The following is a 20,337-nucleotide window of genomic DNA, read 5'->3' as shown; positions in this document are numbered from 1 at the left end:
TCTTTTTCCCCACACCCCTTTCCTCCTGATCTTTATCCCCACCCCATTCAATCATACTTTTCAGTCCATAATAATCCCTCTTCTATATTCTCATTGTTTTTTTTTCTTTTTCTTTTAGTTTCCACATCAGAGAAAATATGAGATACTTGTGCTTCTGTGTCTGGCTTGTTTTGATTAACACCATGTTCTCCAGTTTCATCTATTTTTCCACAAATGATAGGATTTCATTCTTCTTTGTGGCTGAATAATATTCCATTGTGTATAACCAAAAAAGGATGGCTAGGTGCTGTGAAGAAGGTGACAGTGCCTTACCTGTATACATGTTGTCATCCATTCTTCCATCCTTGTCAAGGCAGGGTTAATGCTCTCTCCTTTCATACAATACCTAGCTAGCATTTCCTCAAAAATATGTAATCTTTTTATTTTCTTACAAAAAAGGTAGCATACTCTTTCCAGAATGTACCTCACTATTTTCATTTAAAGATGTGTCTTGGAGAATGTTTCCTACCAATACATTTATTATTCTTTTGAATAGCTGAAAATATACCATTGTATGAATGTACCATGAGTATTTATCAAGTTCCCAATTGATGGACCCTTTGGTGTTCTCTTCTTCTGCAAACGTGAACAATGTTATAATGAGTCACTTTGTACATATCACTTCATCATGTGCAGAGTTGTCTGTAAAATAAATTCATTAAAAATCAATTTGACACTTAGATTATGTTAGTGAGCAACCCCAGGATTGGGGAGGGAGTGACTAAAGATGGGAGAGAGAAATGCTTTGTTTACTGAGCAGCACTATCCCCTATACATGATGGAGTCAACTCAACACTTTCACACTCATGACATTGTCCTAGAGTATTTTTTTACATGTAGAAGGTGGGTTTTAATATCATGCTCCTTAGAAATACTTTTAAAAAAACATCTAGAAAGTAAATAGTAGTATAATTTAAAGATGAATTTATTACTTTAATATTAACAGTAGCAAGATTTGAAGAGGTATTTTATGAAATAAGTGATTTTATCTTCCCAGAAATGCTGATATTGAAGTCAAATGTATTTTCTTGACCCAGATAGCATTTAAGTATAAAAGATCTTTGAAGGATCTTCATTTGTCAGATTCACTCTATTTTTAAATTTTTGCACTTTGTCTGTGATGCAAAGGGTATATGAAATGAAAATATAAAATCCTTCTGTGTTAAATGGGTAATCCTTTTAACCTCACTTTGCTACTTCAAATATTTTCCTGGTACCTTTGGTCACTTTATAGTTTCTAAACTTTCTTTTCCTTATTTGTAAATGTAAGAAAAGAAAAAAAATGATAGAAATAAAGAGAGAGAAGAGGTGGCTCACTAGTAACACGAGTTTATTTGGGACAAACCTGAGCGAGATATAGAAGAGCCTAGGCAGCCAGAGCAAGATGACAAGTGAGAAAGGGGCAAGCCAGACCAAAACAGCATGGAGAAGGTCTTCCAATGAGGTCAAGTTCCTGTTTGTCAAAAGTGTTCATGGACACCCACAGGATACCAATCAGACAGGCGCTTCCATACTTGAGTTCCTAAGTGGGGGATCCAATAGAAAAACCAAAATAGATGTATGGACACAGTGGGGTCCCCCAATAGATAATAGTTGAGGCAGCCAGAGAGGTACTAAGAAACAACTGTTTTAGCTAAAGACAGGGTCTTATAGGAAAATTTTTTCACTTTTTAAAAATTTAAGTGCCAAATATATCTTTTTAGGTATACATGACAGTAGATTATTTTTTGACATATCATACAGACATGGAGTATATCCTATTCTAATTAGGATCCCATTCTTTTGTTGTACAAAAATTTTAATGGGAGTTTGGTGGGTGGCCATGGTGAGCTTTGAGGTATCCCACCCTGTGGTTGACAACTCAGACAGAAGCAATGATATTAGAAGGGAAGGAAAAGCTTCTGGTCCATATGACAGGACAAGGGAGGCAGAGGAGTGGGGGGAACTATGGTAGAAAGTAAAATGGAGGGCTTGAATTTGGTTAGGATGTCCCTGATAAGGATAGGAGTTTGGGCTCAGAGCATTCCAGTCAGGCAGCCAAAAACAAACAAATAAAATATTAACCTAGGGTTTTAATCTGGGGTGGTGGGATCATTCTCCAAGGTTCCCCATTCTATTTGAGTACAGATAATCTATCTTCTGTCTCAATCCCACCTCTGAAGAGGTCCTTGACTACTGTCAGGGGAAAAGGGGCAATGAATGCTCTGGCTTCATCAAGCTGATGGTAGGTGTCAGCTGTGGCAGTAAAGAAAGCCCCCCCAGAGGTCAGTCAAAGGAGAAACTAATTCAAATTAAAAGCCAGAAGTAAAATGACAGGGATTAAAAAATCATTTCTTAATAATAACATTGAATGTAAAGACCTAAACTGTTCAACCAAAAGACATAGGCTGGAAGACTGGATTAAAAAACAAGACCCAACAATATGCTGTCTCCAAGATACTCACCTCATAGGCAGACATCCATAGACCAAAGTTAAAAAGGATGGCAAAAAATGTACATTCACATGGAACTGGTGAACAAGCAGGGGTGTATATCTTCATATCTGATAAAGTGGACTTCAAATTTAATCAGAAGGGACAAATAAGGCCATTGTATATTACTTAAGGGAACCATACATCAACAAGACATAACAATCTTAAATATCTGTGCTCTAAACAATGGAGCCTACATATATAAAAAAAAAAAAACCTTCATAATCTCAAGAATCAAAGAGATCACAACACAATAATGCTGGGTGACTTCAACACACCTTTCTCACCAATAAATAGCTCTTCAAATAAAAAAAAACTAAATAAACAAGCTGTAAAACTAAAAAATATAACTAATAATTCATACTTAACAGATATATATGTATTTCATCCATCAATAAGTGAATACATTTTCTTTTCAGGAGCACATGGAATATTCTCGAAAATAGACCACACCTTAGTCCACAAAGCAACTCAGCACATACAAAAAATAGAGATAAACCTGTATTTTATCAGATCATAATGGAATGAAATTAGAAATTAATAATAAAAAGTACATTGTGTCAATTCGCCTACAAGCAAATAAAATTGGGAGTTTATATAGAAAGGGTTACAAAAGACACTACCAGAGTCACAAGTTTATTCTAAGTCACTTTGAGAGCTACAAATTTTCCTAACCTCCTGTATAGTTAAATTCAACCTATTTTTTACTGGTATGATTATTTAGTTCTAATATTTATCCTTCAGATTAATCTAAAAGATGTAATGTGGCACATAAAAGCTCTGACTTTACCAAGAGAGTCCTAAGTGACACAACTAAAGGGATCCTTCAGCTAACAGATTACAGAAATAAGATGGCATCCCACAGCTCAAGGTGACATCTGTGCCATTATAAAAATTAAATATGTGTTTTTAGCAACCCTGCTCATGTTTCTAAAGACTTGAATGGCCTCTGTTTGCAAATAAATGACATGGCAGATCACACCCTAAGCTCTAATAAGTTAATGATCTTCATGGTCTTCAGAAGCTTGCTGAAACAATAATTGTTTTTATGCGAATTATTTGAGGAAAATAATGCTTTGCTGTATTCTTATTTGCCTAGTATAAATTCTGCCCCATGTACACCTTGCCCAATCACCTGTCAACTGCCATCATGGACCTCTGGATTACCCTGATGCACAAAATTCCAAAAGTCCATTAAGCTCCAGATGGTAATAAAAATATGACCCTCCATGGAGCTGCTTCCCAACTTCTACTGAGACTTCCTAGATAGACCTTCTGAAGGGAATCCTTTACTGCCACAGCTGACAGCCACCATCAGCTTGAAGAAGCTGAACTGAACAGACGCTTCACAGAAGAAGAAATACAATCCATCAACAAATATATGGGAAAATGTTCAACATCTCTAGCAACTAGAGAAATGCAAATTAAAAGTATGCTGAGATTCGATCTCATTCCAGTCAGAATGGGAGTTATAAAGAATATAAGTAGCAATAAATGTTGGTGAGGGTGTGGGGAGAAAGTTACTCTCATACATTGTTGCTAGGACTGCAAATTGGTACCACTATGGAAAGCTGTATGGAGATTCCTTAGAAAACTTGGAATGCAGTCACCATTTGATTTAGTTATCCTACTCCTTGGTCTATACTCAAAGGCCTTAAAAGTAGCATACTGTAGTGACACAGCCACATCAATGTTTATAGCAGCTCAACTCACAGTAGCCAAGCTATGGAAACAACCTTGGTGTCCTTCAATGGGTGAATGGATAAAGAAATCGTGGTATATATACACAATGTAATATTACTCAGCCATAAAGAAAAAGAAATTATAGCATGGTGGTGCACACCTGTAATTTTAGCAGCTCAGGTAGCTGAAGCAGGAGGATTGCAAGTTCAAAAGCCTTAGCAAAAGTGAGGCACTAAGCACTCTGTCTCTAAATAAGATACAAAATAGGGCTGGGGATGTGGCTCAGTGGTCCAGTGCCCCTGAGTTCAAACCCTAGTACCCCAACCATGGCTTGTGGATACTAACCCCCCAAACAAAGGAGGTTAGGAGGGGAATAATAGAAATCCACCAGACTAGACAAAAGGAAATGAAGGGAAGAGAGTGGGGAGGGAAATAGGAAAGACAGCGGAATTAATTGAATGTGTTTCCTAGCCTTGTTATTTTTATACATGACCAAGGTAACTCCACATCATGTATGACTACAAGAGTGGGTACATGAATCAGTTATACTTTATGTATGTGTATTCTGCCAAAATACATTCTACTGTCTTGTATAACAAAAACAAAAACAAGAACAAAAATAAAACAAACAAAAAAATTCTTTCATCACAAACTCACTGGAGTTGCAGGGCCCTTAGAGGGTCCCATTGTTCCCTGGGTCCTAGCTGACCTTAGAGGAGCAAAACTAAAATGTTGTCTGATTTTTCTCTGACATTTTACTTCCTTGATTTTTGTCTCCAAGTTTTTTGTTTTAACCATCCAACAGGCCAGTTTCACTGATCTTAAAGTGGGAGTATGGGTTATACTTTAAAGTCTATAGTTTTTACAGCAACCCCTTTTGTTTAACTAGGGCCATATCAGGACTGGAAATTTGCAGTATATCCTATCTGTTCTGTAGGTGATGGCTTCTCTTAGTTCAGATTTTTCTTTTAGAAGTAGTACTTCTGCAATACAGTAACAGGCAACTGTTATAAAGTTTCATAAAATGAAATTAATGAGAAACAGTGCTAATGATCAGAAATAAACTTATCTGATATTTAAGGAAAGTAAAGCTGCTGTTTTGAGCATGAGAGGCAAAAAGCTCTGGGTGATGTCCCCAGTTGAGAAGGCAAACATTTAAATTCCCTGAATTAGAAGAGATAAGTGGTAGTTTACTGTAATTAAGTGAAATGGAACTTACAGTCTTTTTCCTGAAGGATGAGTGGGAATATAGAAGAAAAGATGTCTTGTGAAGGTCTAATTTTGAAGCTAGGGGAGTTTAAGTCTTGATAATCTCCCACAAGGGGTTCCTTTTTAGGAGGTGGACAACAGGGACAGACTTGGGGTTTGGGTCCCAGAAAGTGTTTGAAAGACTGAGGTCCCTATAAACTCTAGTCACTTGAAATAGAGAAGATGAAGGAATTGAGGGTCAGTAGGACATACCCAGTAGTTGAGAATAGCCTAAGCACAGGTATGCATGTAGAAAGAGACAGCTCAGCTCATGCTCTGGGGATTAATGCCCTTCAACAGATGAATAGATAAAGAAAATGTGGTGTATATATACACAACAGAATATTAGGAATAAATAAAAATGACTTTATGAGTAAGCCAATCCCCCCAAACCAAAGGTTGAATGTCTTCTCTGATATGTGGATGCTAACCCATAAAAAGGAGGGTGGGGAGAATATAAGTTCCGTTGATTAGACAAAAGGAAATGAAGGAAAGGGAGGGAGGATAGGAATAGGAAAGACAATGGAATGAATTTGACATGACTTTCCAATATACATATATGAATACACCACAGTGACTCTCACCATTGTGTACATCTACAAGACTGGATCATAATTAGAATAAGATATATTCCATGTTTGTATAAATAAACAAAAATAGATTCTACATCATGAATAACTAATAAGTCTAATATGAAATTAAAAAACCCACAAATACATTTTTTTTTCCGGATACTGGGAATTGAACTCAGGGGTACTCGACCACTGAGTCACATCTCCAGCCCTATTTTGTATTTTATTTAGAGACAGAGTTTCACTAAGTTGCTTAGTGCCTCATTATCACTGAGGCTGGCTTTGAATCAGGATCCTTCCGCCTCAGCTTCCCGAACTGCTGGGTTTACAGGTGTGTGCCACTGCTCCTGGCCAAATACATATCTTTTCACCTCTAGTTAATTCTGATAATCAACTTGTACTTGTAAGTTTAACCTTCTCATGTGTCTACCTTTCATTATCATCTTTAAAATTAAGTGTTCAAAAATAGAATAGGTAGATGATACAAACTATCAGTAATTTTTTGCACTTTTATATTATATATGGAAAATGAAAAATTTAGAAATGTGCCAAGGAGCTGAGAATTGAAACCACCATTGGGTTCTAGATATGCCTTTGCCATTTGCTATTGACTCTTCTAAGATGACAGTAAGATTATGTACTTGTAATATGACTAGTGGAAGATGCTGCAGATTGTGAAGTAGGAGAACTAGTCTTTATCCACACTCAGCAAATAATCTGACATTTCTGGAATTCAAATTCTTTCTCTACAAAAATATGACCCAGATTCTGAGGCTACAATTGACTTTCAGATTCTATTTTGAAAAAGAAAAATATTTTCCTGAGCTGTGTGTTTGGCCTAATAGAATATTGCTAGAATGCATGATTTACAGATAGTCACACACCCCTTTAGTGTTGTAAAAATGATTATTCCCCTTTGAGATGTTTCTTCTTTTAATATGATTTGCAAGAACATTTGGGCTTGATTGTCATTTTGTTATTATTTGTTCACATTAGATGTTCACACCAGGCAGTTGTTTATGAAATTGGACATGACTCATTGATCTGCGAGTATTGATTCCCAGAGCAATCAATGGACTGAAAGAAATGCATCAAAATTCAAAGCACCATAATCATTCACAAACGAGAAAGGGAAATTCTCCTTCATTTCACTTTTGGTTTCCAATTGAAATATACCAGAAAGGGTCTCAGCTTGATGTCAACTAGAAAAAAATACTAAAAATTGTAAAGCGTCAAAGAATATTTTGAAACTTGGGAGAAAATTAGGTTAGAGTACATTGATCAAAATTACTGTGCTTGTTCTGGACTAGGGCCCCACAGTCACCTGACTAGAGCCTTTATATCTGCAGCCATCAGCAGTTGTTCCACTAGTTAACCATACATGTTGCAACTTTAAGGTTATTGGAGTCCAATGGTGATTTCCCCTGCCAACCTACGGTAAGTGACAAATAAATATGTGGACTGTCTTGCTTATGCGAATTATTTAGGGAATTCCTGTTGAACTAGAAATAAAGAACTGAAATTAAATGCAGAAAAGAATTACCAGCTTTTCACGTAGGACATGGTAAATTAATATTTGTTAATAAAAGAAAATTGAGAATACTTCTAGAACCTACAGTTATTTAATAGTAAAAAAGAAGTTCTTTTTAGGAAACAGGGATACTTGTTAAAAGGAACTTCCTCTTGCATATTAACATGTAGATTTAATTTCTATTTTTCATATAGGCCCAGTTTTCTTTTATTTGTTATTTTAAAATCATAAATTTCCACAAATAATAGAGTGACAGAAAGAAGGATTAGAGTTTAGGATTGCCAAATAGAGAATAAGTAAATTGAAATAAGTTAGCTTTCCGATTGCAGGATTTTTATATAAAATTGAAGTTCTAGATTTTTTGAAGTGCTAATGGAAATTTAAAAAATCAAGGGTAATGACAGAAATTTTTAGAAGACTAATTATGAGAAAGGACCTTAACACTTTATGAACAGAATAAACTTAGGAAATTGTTTCTTCAATCAACGAGGTATGAATCCAAAATTTTTAAATCTACTTTTATTGTTGTTGTTCTTTAGGTTCAAATGCCTTCTGGACATCTCCACTTTTTGCCATTCAGTTCTGTTGTGTAAAAATCTGTATTTTTTCCAATTATAATTTCTAGCATGGATCTGCTCGGAAAGTCTATCCTTAGAATATATATATATATATATATATATATATATATATATATATATATAATTTTATAATATATTTTAATACTCTTTTGACTTATTTTTTCACATTTAATATATTTTTACATCTGGAATTTATTTTTGTGTTTGGGGAAAACTTAAGGATTTTTTTTTCCTCTCTCTCTCTTTGGTACTGGGGATTGAATCCAAGGGTGTTCTACCACTGAGCTACATTCTCATGAAAAATGTTTTTATTTTTTATTTTGAGGGTCTTTCTCAATTGCCTCAAACTTGCAATCCTCCTGCCTCAGCCTCCAAGCCTTTTGTATTTTTCTGGTTGATATTAATTTTTGTCTTTTCAGTCTTGTTCCATTTTATAGGTTAGTGGGAATTCTAAGTGATCAAGTACTGTGAGAGTTGGGCACAGATTTATCATACTTGTTATTGAGTTCCTGACATCTGCCACAATGCCTAGGTGATAGTAATATTTTAGTAAATATTATTGAATGGATAAATTATTAAAGTGGAAAAATGTTTCATGATCTATTTTAACTAAATTACATTTTCCTATTTTCCCTTTGTGTCTTTCATATCTAAAAGTCTTTTATATCTTAGAAATATTTTCTGGCAGGGATATTAGGGATTGAATTCAGGGCCTCATGCATGCTAGGTAAGTGCTCTACCATTGAGCTATATCCCCAGCCTTTTTAAATTTATTTTGAGGCAAGGTCTCACTAAGTTACCCAGCCTGGCCTTGAACTTTCAGTCCTTCTGTCTCAGCCTTCTAAATAGCTGGAGTTACAGGTGTGTGTCACTGCATCCAGCTATATCTTAGAAACCTTTTACTTACCAAGCATTTTAACCATGTTTAAATTTGAAAGATATTATATTTTTTCAGGCTAAATAAAGTAACCTGTTCATGTCAGCTATGCCTTGGTTTTTTCCCTATGTCCCAAGCTAGCTAGAGAAGCAGTTTGTTTTCACTTTTCCTCTAAGTTAGCAAACTTTTCCATGAAGACATGATGATTCAGATATACCTTAGTGGATGTAATTGTATGTTATTGCTCATACTGTTTCTGTCTGCCTAATCCTTACTGCTACCCTGATCTGAGCCAGTTTTGAGGACTTATTTGGTTGATTTCTATTTTCATTATTTATAATTTATCCTATCATGAAAAACACAAATAATATATGATAAGGATATACTTTTCTTTTCCTTTTGGCAATTATTTCATTGATAGAATAAAGGAACAAAATCTTAAAATAAAAAGACTATTCAACCCACTATTATATATTGATTTTTTTTGTGTGTGTATGTGTGCAAAGACCATAATGCTACAGAAAGGAGTTGCTATCTCCAAGGGAGGTACCTTTTTGGGAAGGGAGACATAAGACACAAACATTGCAAAGCTCATCTAAGTACAATGCCACATGAGAGGTTGTAGAAACTTATGAAAGGGAAAAATAACTCCAACTTGGGAAAATTCTTGAGGAGTTGAGACTTATTTAAGATCATATCAGATGTATAATAAATGGGGCATTTCAGAGGAATAGAAAAATGAAAAAATTATGGAATGGGAATGAATTGTGCAAATATGGAGAATAGAGAGTATAATGGAATGGCAGGCATGCTGTGTGGGAGAGTAGAAGAGGATGGGAACTAAATTGAGTTAGATTGTGGAGAGTCTTTTAAAAATTTTTTCCAAAAAAACAATATTCCTTGGAAAAATTCTGTTTCATCAAACATGGACCTGGAAAATCATTTGCAGTGTTGCTGACATGAAAAGGAAGCTGCTGTATTTATTTATTTTTTAAAAAAATTTTATTTTATTTATTTATTTTTTTAAATTTTTTAATATTTATTTTTTAGTATTTGGCGGACACAACATCTTTGTCTGTATGTGGTGCTGAGGATCGAACCCGGGCCGCACGCATGCCAGGCGAGCACGCTACCACTTGAGCCACATCCCCAGCCCAAGCTGCTGTATTTATAAGCATATGCCTTTATAGATTACATCTGTGGGTGCTATTAACCTCAGTGTTTTCTGTATATTTCAGACATTAGTCTCTAGCCATGGGGGACTGGAACTTATTGGGTGGCATCTTAGAGGAAGTTCACTCCCACTCAACAATAGTGGGGAAAATCTGGCTGACCATTCTCTTCATTTTCCGAATGCTGGTACTTGGTGTGGCTGCTGAGGATGTCTGGGATGACGAACAGTCAGCATTTGCCTGCAACACCCAGCAGCCAGGTTGTAACAATATCTGTTATGATGATGCTTTCCCTATCTCTCTGATCAGATTCTGGGTTTTACAGATCATCTTTGTTTCATCTCCTTCTCTGGTGTATATGGGCCATGCACTTTATAGGCTCAGGGACTTTGAGAAAGAGAGACATAGGAGAAAGTCACACCTTAGAGTCCAAATGGAGAATCCAGAGCTTGACTTGGAGGAGCAACAAAGGATAGATAGAGAACTGAAGAGGTTAGAGGAGCAAAAGAGGATCTATAAAGTCCCTCTGAAAGGATGTCTGCTGCGTACATATGTCTTACATATTTTGACCAGATCTGTACTGGAAGTAGGGTTCATGATAGGCCAATATATTCTTTATGGGTTTCAAATGAGCCCCCTATACAAATGTACTAAACCTCCTTGCCCCAATGCAGTGGATTGCTTTGTATCCAGGCCCACAGAAAAGACCATTTTCATGCTCTTTATGCACAGCATTGCAGCCATCTCCTTATTACTCAATGTCCTGGAAATATTTCATCTGGGCATCAGGAAAATCATGAGGGCACTTTATGAGAAATCCAACAGTGGGAGCATTGAGAATGAGAGAGGCCCTCCATTCCATTTGAAGAAATATTCAGGGACCCAACCATGTACAATTTGCTCCTCCTTACCTGAAAGAATCTCTCCACTTCAAACCAATAATCAACAGAAAGTCATCCAAGTCAATGTTCCAAAGTCTAAATCCATCTGGCAAATCCCACAGCCCCCGCAACTGGATGTAGATTCTTCCTGTAGCAAAAGAGACTGCACTGAGAAAGATCAGCACAACGGACAGCTCCACATCCATAGCCCATGTCCTCAGGACGGCAAAGCCACAATTCAGCACCCAGGACAGCAACCATGCCATTCCTCCTTTGGCTTAAGGAATACAGTGTCCCAATCCTGGCTAGGTGCAACGGTGGCCTCTCAACACTGTCCATCCTATGCATTACGAACATGGGAGCAATCCCAGGACCTGGAATCCTCAGGTGAACCTCTCACAGATATGCGCAGTCACTTCAAAGGGAGTGATGGCAGTGTGAGAGAGAGTGGTGTCTGGATAGACAGATCATGCTCAGGCAATCGCAAGATTAGCTTTCTGTCCAGATTGCTGTCTGAAAAAGGACAGCTGTGCAGTGACTCAGGAAGCTCCAGTTCTCTGAATAGCACCTGCTTGAATTTTTCACACCGGGAAAACAGCCCCTCGCCTCTGCCCTCAGCTACTGGCCACAGAACATCAATGGTAAGTAGACAGACAGCCATATTGATCATGAAACAAGAGCTGGTCCACTCTGACTACCTCTTTCCTTTTCCTCTTTCCTGGTGTGTATGTATATATGTGTTAAGAGAGAGATGTATGGAGGGAGATTAATTCATGAAAAAGTAAATCCTTCAATACTTTCAATTTAATTCAATTCATTAAATTAATAAAATAAAAGTTTAGAAAACATACTTTGTACTAATCACTCTTATAAATACTGGTATATAAATGAATAAAATACCATTTCTTTCCAATAAATGGCTCAGGCTCAGAATATAGCTGGGAATAGTGGTACACACTTGCAATCCTAATAACTAGAGAGGATAAGTGAGGAAGATTGTAAATTGGGGCAGTCTAAGCACCTTAGCAAGATTCTGTCTCAAAATACAAAATATAAATGGCTGGGGATGTACCTTAGTGGCAAAGTGCCTCTGCATTTAGTCCTCAGTACAAAAATCTGGGGGACAGTGCTTAGAGCATAGTTGGGAAAGTTAGACAGATTGACATGTTAGCATAATCAAGTGTAAGGTGCCATACAATGTTAGTGGGAATAAGTGGGTTGATGGGGGAGTGATCAATTCTGTATGGATGGGTCAGGGAAAGCTTCTACAATTGAAATTACTTTAAACTGAATTTTGAAAGATGTAGTGAGTTTCTACAGAACTGGGAGGACTGGAGTACATGGAAGAGGGCTATCCTGGTAGAAAAGGCAGTACAAAGGCTGCATGACACAGAACTGTCTGGGGATCTGTGGGTGGCTGGATCAGGGAGTGATAAGAGGGCTGTGGAGAGAGGGAAGTTTGGAGAATGAACATGGAGGTCTCATAGGTTGGCAATGTAGAATCAATATGGAATGTGAAGCAGAGGAAGGACTGAATCAGGTTTGCAGTTTAGAAAGTACTTGCTGTCACAATAGGCCCTGAGTTTGTTCGCCAGCACTACAATTCCCACCAAAGGACATAAATGTCTAATCAGACATTGTAGTAGTCAGCTTGAATTACTAGAATGAAATATCTGGGGATGGCTAACTTTATTAAGATATGTATTTAGCTTATGACTCTGGAGATTCAAGGGTAGGGCACTGGCCTCAGCTTGATTCTGATGGGGGCTCTCCTGGCTGCATCACATCACAATGGAGGTACATGTGTAAGGAAGGTTCACAGCTTGCAACAAGAAGCCATGGGTGGCGGAGATGGTATCCAATGATCTTCTAAGGGCACCCCTCCAACTGACCTAAGTACCTCCCACTAGGCCTCATTTCATAAGTTTCCACACTACCTCCCACCACTGCCACTCTGGGGATTAAACTTCCAACATATGAACCGTTGGGAGGAAAAACAACATCCAAACATAGCAGGCATGTTTGACTCTGAATATTGCAGGTTTTTGTTTTAAATACTCTGCTTTATTTTTTTAGAGCAGTTTTAGGTTCACAGCAAAATTAAATAAAAAATTCATAGAGTTCCCATATACCCAGCCCCCAACTCTCCTCTGCTATTGACATCCTGCACCAGAGTGGTACAGTTGTTACAATTTATGGACCTACATTGACATGATTAGCACTCAATGTTCATATTTTCATTTGGGTTCACTCTTGGTATTGTACATTCTTTATATTTTGACAAATGTATAATGGCAAGTACCTGCCATTATAATATTGTACAGAATAATTTCACTGCCTTAAAAATTCCCTGTGCTCCATTTATTCATTTCTTCCTTTCCTGTAACCTCTGGAAACTACAGATGTATTACCATAGTCTTAACTTTTCCGGAATGTCAAATAGTTGCAACCATACATTATATATATAGTCTTTTCAGATTGATTTTCTCCACTTAGTATTATGCATTTAATTTTCCATGCCCTTTAATGGTTTGATAACTCACTTATGTTTTATCATTGAATAATATTTTATTTTCTGGATGTGATATAGTTTATCCATTCACCTACTGAAGTACATCTTGGTAGCTTTCAAGTTTTGGCAATTTTGAATAAAGTGGCCATGAACATCCATGTCTAGCTTTTTATATGACTATAATTTTCAGTTCATTTGGTTAAATATCAAGGAACATGATTGCTGAATCATATGGTAAGAGAATGTTTAGTTCTGTATTAAACTGTCAAACTCATCATTATCCAAAGTACACATATGAAGACACAAATTGGTGTGAACATACTTTATATACAATCAGAGGTATGAAAAATTGTGCTGTATATGTGTAATATGAAATGTAATGCATTCCTCTGTCATTTATTTTTTAAAAAATCAATAAAAATAATAAAAAAACCTGTCAAACTGTCTTCCAAAGTAGATATCATTTTTTATTCCTATTACACATGAATGAGAGCTCCCATTGTTCCCCATCTTTGTCAGCATTTGGTGTTGTCAGTGTTTTGAGTTCTGGCCATTGGGTAATGGATTCTCTTTGTTTTTTTAATTTCAAATTCCCTAATATCATATGATGTGAACATCTTCTCATATGATTACTTATCATCTATATATCTTCTTCAGTGAGGCATCTGTCTAGGTCTTTTGTCCAGGTTTTAATTGGATTGTTTGTTTTCTTATTGTTGAATTTTAAGAGTTCTTTGTATATTTTGGAAAAATAGTTCTTTGTTATCAGATGTGAGTTTTTTAAATAAATTTATTTGTTCAAATTAGTTATACATGACAGCGGAATGCATTTCCATTCATTGTACACAAATGGAACAACTTTTCATTTCTCTGGTTGTACTTAATGTAGAGTCGTACAACATGTACAGTCATACATGTACCTAGAGTAATGATGTTTATCTCATCTACCATCTTTCTTACCCCCATAGATGAGAGTTTTGCAAGCATTCCCACTAGGCTGTGACTTGTCGTCTCATTCTCTTTTGCACAGCAGAATCTTTAATTTTAATGAAGTTCAGCTTATCAATGATTTCTTTCATGGATCTTACCTCCAGTGGTATATCTACAAAGTCATTAAACCTAAGGCAATCTAGGTTTTTTTTCTGTTATTTTCTCATAGTTTTAAAAATTTGCATTTCTCATCATATGACAATTTGTGAAGGGTGTAAGGTATTTATCTAGATTCATTTGAATGTCCAGCTATTTCAGTATCATTGTTGAAAAGACTTCCTCTTTGTATTATCTTTGCTCCTTCACTAAAGATCAGTTGGCTGTATTTACATAGGTTTGTTTCTGAGCTTTCTATTCTGTTCCATAAATATATTTGTCTGTTTGTTCACTAGTTCCACACTACTTTGATTTCTTTGCAATGACTACTCCAAGAGTACTTTAGTTAGTTATTTTGTATTTTCTAAATGAATGACTATATTGTCTCCATATAAAAATAGCTTTATTTCTTCCTTTCCAAACTATATGCATTTTAATCCTTTTTTTTTTGTATTATTGCATCTTCTAGGACTTCAAGTAAGATCGAGAAACATCAATGCTCCTGATCTTAGTGAGAAAATTTCAAGTTTCTCACCTTTAAATATGATACTAGCTGTATTCAAGATGTTCTTTATCAAATTGAATTTTACCTCTATTTCTAGTTTTTTAAATTTTTTTAAAAATAAGTAACAGTAGTTTGATTTTGTCAAATAATTTTTCTGTAGCTACAGATATGACCATGTGATTTTTTCTTTTATAGACTATTGATGTGATGGATTACATTAATTTTGGGATGTTGAACCAGCCTAGCACACCTGGAATATAAGCACACTTTATCATGGTGTATATATTTTTCACACATTCTTGGATTTGATTTGCTAATATTTTGTTGAAGATTTTTTAATTTTGTTTGTTTTTTGGTGCTAGAGATTGAACCCAGAGCTTCATGCATGCAAACATATGCTCTACCACTGAGCTATGTCCCAGCCATACTGAGGATTTTTGCTTCTGTGTTCATAAGATATATTGGGGTTTGTGGTTTTCTCATATGTTTTTGTTTGGTATTAGGGTAATGCAGACCTTGTATAATGAGATAGATATTGTAGAGAATTAATAAAATTTCTTCTTTAAATTATTAAAAGTTTGGTAGAATTAAAGACTTTGGTAGAATTCACCAATAAATCCATCTGATCCTGGTATCTTCTGTTTTGAAAGGTTATTATTGATTCAATTTTGGAGGGTACTGGGGCACTCAACCACTAAGCCACATTCCCAGCCCTTTTTTGTATTTTATTTAGAGACAGGCCTTCACTGAATTGCTTGGCACCTTGCTGTTGCTGAGGCTGGCTTTGAACTCACAATTCTTCTGCCTCAGCCTCCTGAGCCACTGGGATTAGAGGTGTGAGCCACTCCACCTGGCTTGCTTCAATTTTCAAAATAGATTCAGGCATACTCACATTTCCTGTTTCTTTTTGTGTGAGTTTTGGCAGATTGTGTCTTTTAAAGAATTGGTCCATTTCTTCTAGGTTATCAAATTTGTGGGCATAGAGTTATTAATAATATTCCATTATAATCTTTTTAATGTCACTAGGACATGTACTGATGTTTCCTTTATTGATTTATAGTTTAATTCTGTTGTGGTCTGAGAGTAGTCACTGTATGATTTTTATTCTTTTGAATAATATGTTAAGGTGTGTGTTTAATTCCTAGAATGTAGTCTGTCTTGATAAGTGTTTCATGTAAATTTGAGAAGAATATGTATTTTGTTATTGTTGGATGAAATAGTCTTTAGATACCAATTATGTCTAGTTGATTGATGGTGCTGTTGAGTTCAGCTATATCCTTTCTGCTTCTCTGCTTGCTGGATGTGTCCATTTCTGACACACCAATGTTAATATTTCCAACTGTCACAGTGGATTCATCTATTTATTCTTGCAGTTCTAGCAGTGTTTGGCTCTTTTGGCGTTTGGTGGGGTGTTGGGAATTGAACCTGGGACTTGAACATGTTAGGCAAGTGCTCTACTACTGAGTTACATCCACAGTCTGCCTCATTTATTATGATGGTCTGTTGTTAGGAACATACACATTAAGAATTGTATCTTCTTGGAGTTGGCACCATTATTATTATGTTGTGTCTCTATTCATCTCTGATAACTCTGGTTGCTCTGAAGTATTTAGACCTACTCCTGATTTCTTTTGATTAGTGTTAGATGGTACATCTTCTCCATCCCTTTGTGTTTGTTTCATACCTATATTTATACTTAAAGTGAGTTTCTTGTTGCCAACTTTTTTTTTTTTGGATCTTGTTTTGTGATCCACTCTGAAAATCTTTGTGTTTTCATTGGTGCAATAGTTAGACATTGATATTTAAAGTGATGTTGATATAGTTGCATTAATATCAACCAAATTTCTGTTGGTTTTCTATTTGCTGCCCTTGTTCTTTATTTTTGTCTTCCACACTTTTTTTTTCTTTTTATGGTTCTACTTTCTTTGAATATCAATTGTACTTTTGGGGGGGGGTACCAGGGATTGAAATCAGGGGCACTTGACCACTGAGTCACATCCCAGCCCTATTTTATGCTTTTATTTAGAGACAGGCTCTCACTGGGTTGCTTAGTGCCTTGCAGTTGTTGAGACTGGCTTTGAACTTGCAATCCTCCTGCCTCAGCCTCCCAAGCTGCTGGGATTACAGGCATGCACACCACACCTGGCTCTACTATACTTTCTAAAAAAACTTTTAAAAATGATTGTCCTAGAGTTTGCAATATATATTTATAGTTTAAAATTTTTGCTTTCAGATAACACCATGCCACTTCATTGTAATGCAAGTAACTTTTAATAATAACATTTTCTTAATGCATCCTTCCACTCCCTTGGATCATTGTTGTCATTCATTTCATACATATAGGAGTAATTGAATATGTTGCTATTATTATTCTGAACAAATTGTTATCTGTTTGCATAAATTAAGAATAAGAAAGACTGAATTGGGATGTGGTTTAGTGGTAAAGTGCTTGTCTAATATGCACAAGGTCCTGGGTCCAATACCCAGAACTGAAAAAACTAAAAAATATTTTCATTTTACCTTCAATTATTCCTTATTCAGTGCTTTCTTTTTACATAGATCTGGATTTTGGACCTATATAATTTTCCTTCTCATTGAATAACTTTCTTTTGTTCATTTGTCTTTTAAAAAATATTTTTAGTTGTAGACAGACACAATAATACCTTTATTTATTTATTTATTTTTATATGGTTCTGAGGATTGAACCCAGTGCCTCACAAGTGCTAGGCAAGTGCTCTATCACTGAGCCACAACCCCAGCCCTCATTTGTATTATTGAGATGGGGGTCTTGCTATTTTGCACAAGCTGGTCTCAAACTAATGGGCTTGAGTGATCCTCCCACTTCATTATCCTGAGTAGCTGGAACTATAGGTGTGTGTCACCAAGGCCATTGTGAGAATCTCTTTTAACATTTCTTGCAAGTTTATTCTATTTTTTCAATGTTTATTTTTTAGTTTTCGGTGCACATAACATCTTTATTTTATTTTTATGTGGTGCTGAGGATCGAACCCAGCACCCCGCGCATGCCAGGCGAGCGCACTACCACTTGAGCCACATCCCCAGCCCAAGGTTAGCCTATTAACAAGAAATTTCATAAACTTTTGTTTGTCTGAGAAAATATTTCTTCTTCATTTTTGTAGTTTCAAAGGATAAGGAATTCTAGCTTGGTGGTATTTTCCGCTTAATGTCTTAAATGTTTCACTCTATTCTTTCATGCCTGGTTTCTGATAAGTAGATATAATTCTTATCTTTGCTCTTCTATGGAGAGTTAGTTTTTTTCAATCTGGCTTCTTACAAGATTTTTTCTTTATCTTCAGTTTTCTGAAGTTTGGATATAATATGTGTGGGTATAAATTTTTGGCATTTATCTTGTTGAGTGTTTTCTGAGTTTACTGATATGTGGTTTAGTGTCTAATATTAAAATGAAGAAATTATCAGTCATTATTGCTTCTAATATGGCTTCTCTTTCTTAAATTTCCTTCTTCTTGATCTGGCTTATGATTGCATTATGTCCCTTGTATTTATCCCACGGTGCCTGAATACTTTGTTCCTTTTTTCTCCTCTTTTTTGTGTATTAGTTTTGGAAGTTTCTATTTTCACATCCTCAAGCTCAGAGATTTTTTCCTCAACCATGTCCATTCTACTAATAAGCCATCCTTTATTTCTGTTACAGTGTTTTAGATCTCTAGCATTTCTTTTTGATTCTTAGAATTTCCATTTCCCTGTTTACATTACCTGTCTGTTCTTGCATGCTATCTACTTTTTCCATTAGAGCCTTTAGCATGTTAGTTATACTTATTTTAAAATTCTGATTTGAGAATTTCAACATTCCTGCCAAATCTAACAATTGTTCTAACACTTGTTTAGTCTCTTCAAGCTATGTTTTTTTTTGTCTTTTAGTATGCCTTCTAATTTTTTCTTTTTGTTTAAAATCTAGATATTATGTATGGGTGACAGGAAGCTAGTATACAGATGTTTAGTGGTGTGATGTAAGATGTGGGGCAGGGAAAACATTCTATAATTCCATTATGAGGCCTTAGTCTTTTGGTGAGCTTGTGCCACTGAATGGTGAACTTCATCAGTGTTTTTTGGTATTTATTTTTCCTGCCCTTGAATGTGATAGGATGGCTAGAAGGAGCAGGAATTGGGCATTTCCTTTCCCTTAGGTAGATTAGGCTCTGAGAAAGCCCTGGGAAGTTAAGACTCAGAGTCTTAACTCCTGATGGCAGGCCTTGTTAATAAGAACAAAGTTCCTTAAACAGCTACTTTTGCTGGATGTGGTGGAAGACACCTGTAATCCCAGCATCTCAGGAGGCTGAGGAAAGAGAATTGCAAGATCCTGGTCAGGCTCAGCAATTTAGCAAGTAACTTAGTGGGCTCCTGTCTCAAAGTAAAAAGTCGGGGGGAGTGCTGTGGATGTGGCTCAGTTGTAAAGCACTCAGTACCACAAAAAGGATTACTTTTTCTCTTCCTATGCAAGAAGTGGGAAGGGATTTTTCTCTGGTAGTCACTTTGAGGATCTGTTGAGAGCTTCAGGAGATAAAACTCATGACAGCGTGGGAGTCCCCACATGACTGAGTTTCCCTGAAGCTTTTAATTCTCAGATCTGTCCATGCTCAGGCTCTAGGAATTTGTCAGGTACAGTTTAGGTTTCTCTACCCTGGCTCTGGTTCCTGCAAGGGATGCTCATGGATTTATGCTTTGGGAAGTTGCGATTTTTCTGAATTGCCTGTCTGTCTCTCTAATTATGGGGGTTGTGGTTTTCCTTGTGACCTCTCTTCTTTCACTCATAAAAGGAATTTTGGATTTTCCAAGTTTATTAGCTTTTTACTTATAATTTAGACAAAGTGGTTATTTCTAAGCTTCTTACATGCCAGAACAGAACCCTCTTTCTTATTTCATTTTTTTTCTCTTTCTTCTCTGCTTTTTATATTTCTAGGAATTGTAAGTAATGCCTTTGAACATAGAGCTTTCCTAATAATAAATCACCTTTTCCCAAACCTCTTATGGTGTTGACAAGCTAAATCAATCAAAAAATGGTAGGAAGAGTTAGGCCTTGAGGCCATGGATATCAACTTCAGAGAACTGTGGTTGCCATATGATATTTTCTGCAGACAGAAGGATCTTTCATTAGAAATTAGTGTAGCAGGGCTGGAATGTGGTTCATTAGTAGAGCACTTGC

At 36.1% G+C, this 20,337-nt stretch overlaps 1 protein-coding gene and 1 pseudogene across 1 annotated transcript; one reads left to right on the top strand and one right to left on the bottom strand.

The window, feature by feature from the left end:
* Nucleotides 1-267: 267 nt before the first annotated feature.
* On the bottom strand, nucleotides 268-385 carry LOC143402688 (U6atac minor spliceosomal RNA; annotated as a pseudogene).
* Nucleotides 386-10,253: 9,868 nt separating this feature from the next.
* Gja10 (gap junction protein alpha 10) lies at nucleotides 10,254-11,860 on the top strand. Its single transcript, XM_076859474.1, is given in 2 exon segments — nucleotides 10,254-11,769; nucleotides 11,772-11,860. Coding segments are annotated over 2 exon segments (1,605 nt in total).
* Nucleotides 11,861-20,337: the final 8,477 nt, after the last annotated feature.

The sequence above is a fragment of the Callospermophilus lateralis genome, chromosome 6 (assembly GCF_048772815.1).
Source record: "Callospermophilus lateralis isolate mCalLat2 chromosome 6, mCalLat2.hap1, whole genome shotgun sequence".
In the NCBI taxonomy this organism is placed as follows: Eukaryota; Metazoa; Chordata; class Mammalia; order Rodentia; family Sciuridae; genus Callospermophilus; species Callospermophilus lateralis.
The sequence above is the reverse complement of the archived record's forward strand: the minus strand, read 5'-3'. Positions and strand labels throughout refer to the sequence as shown.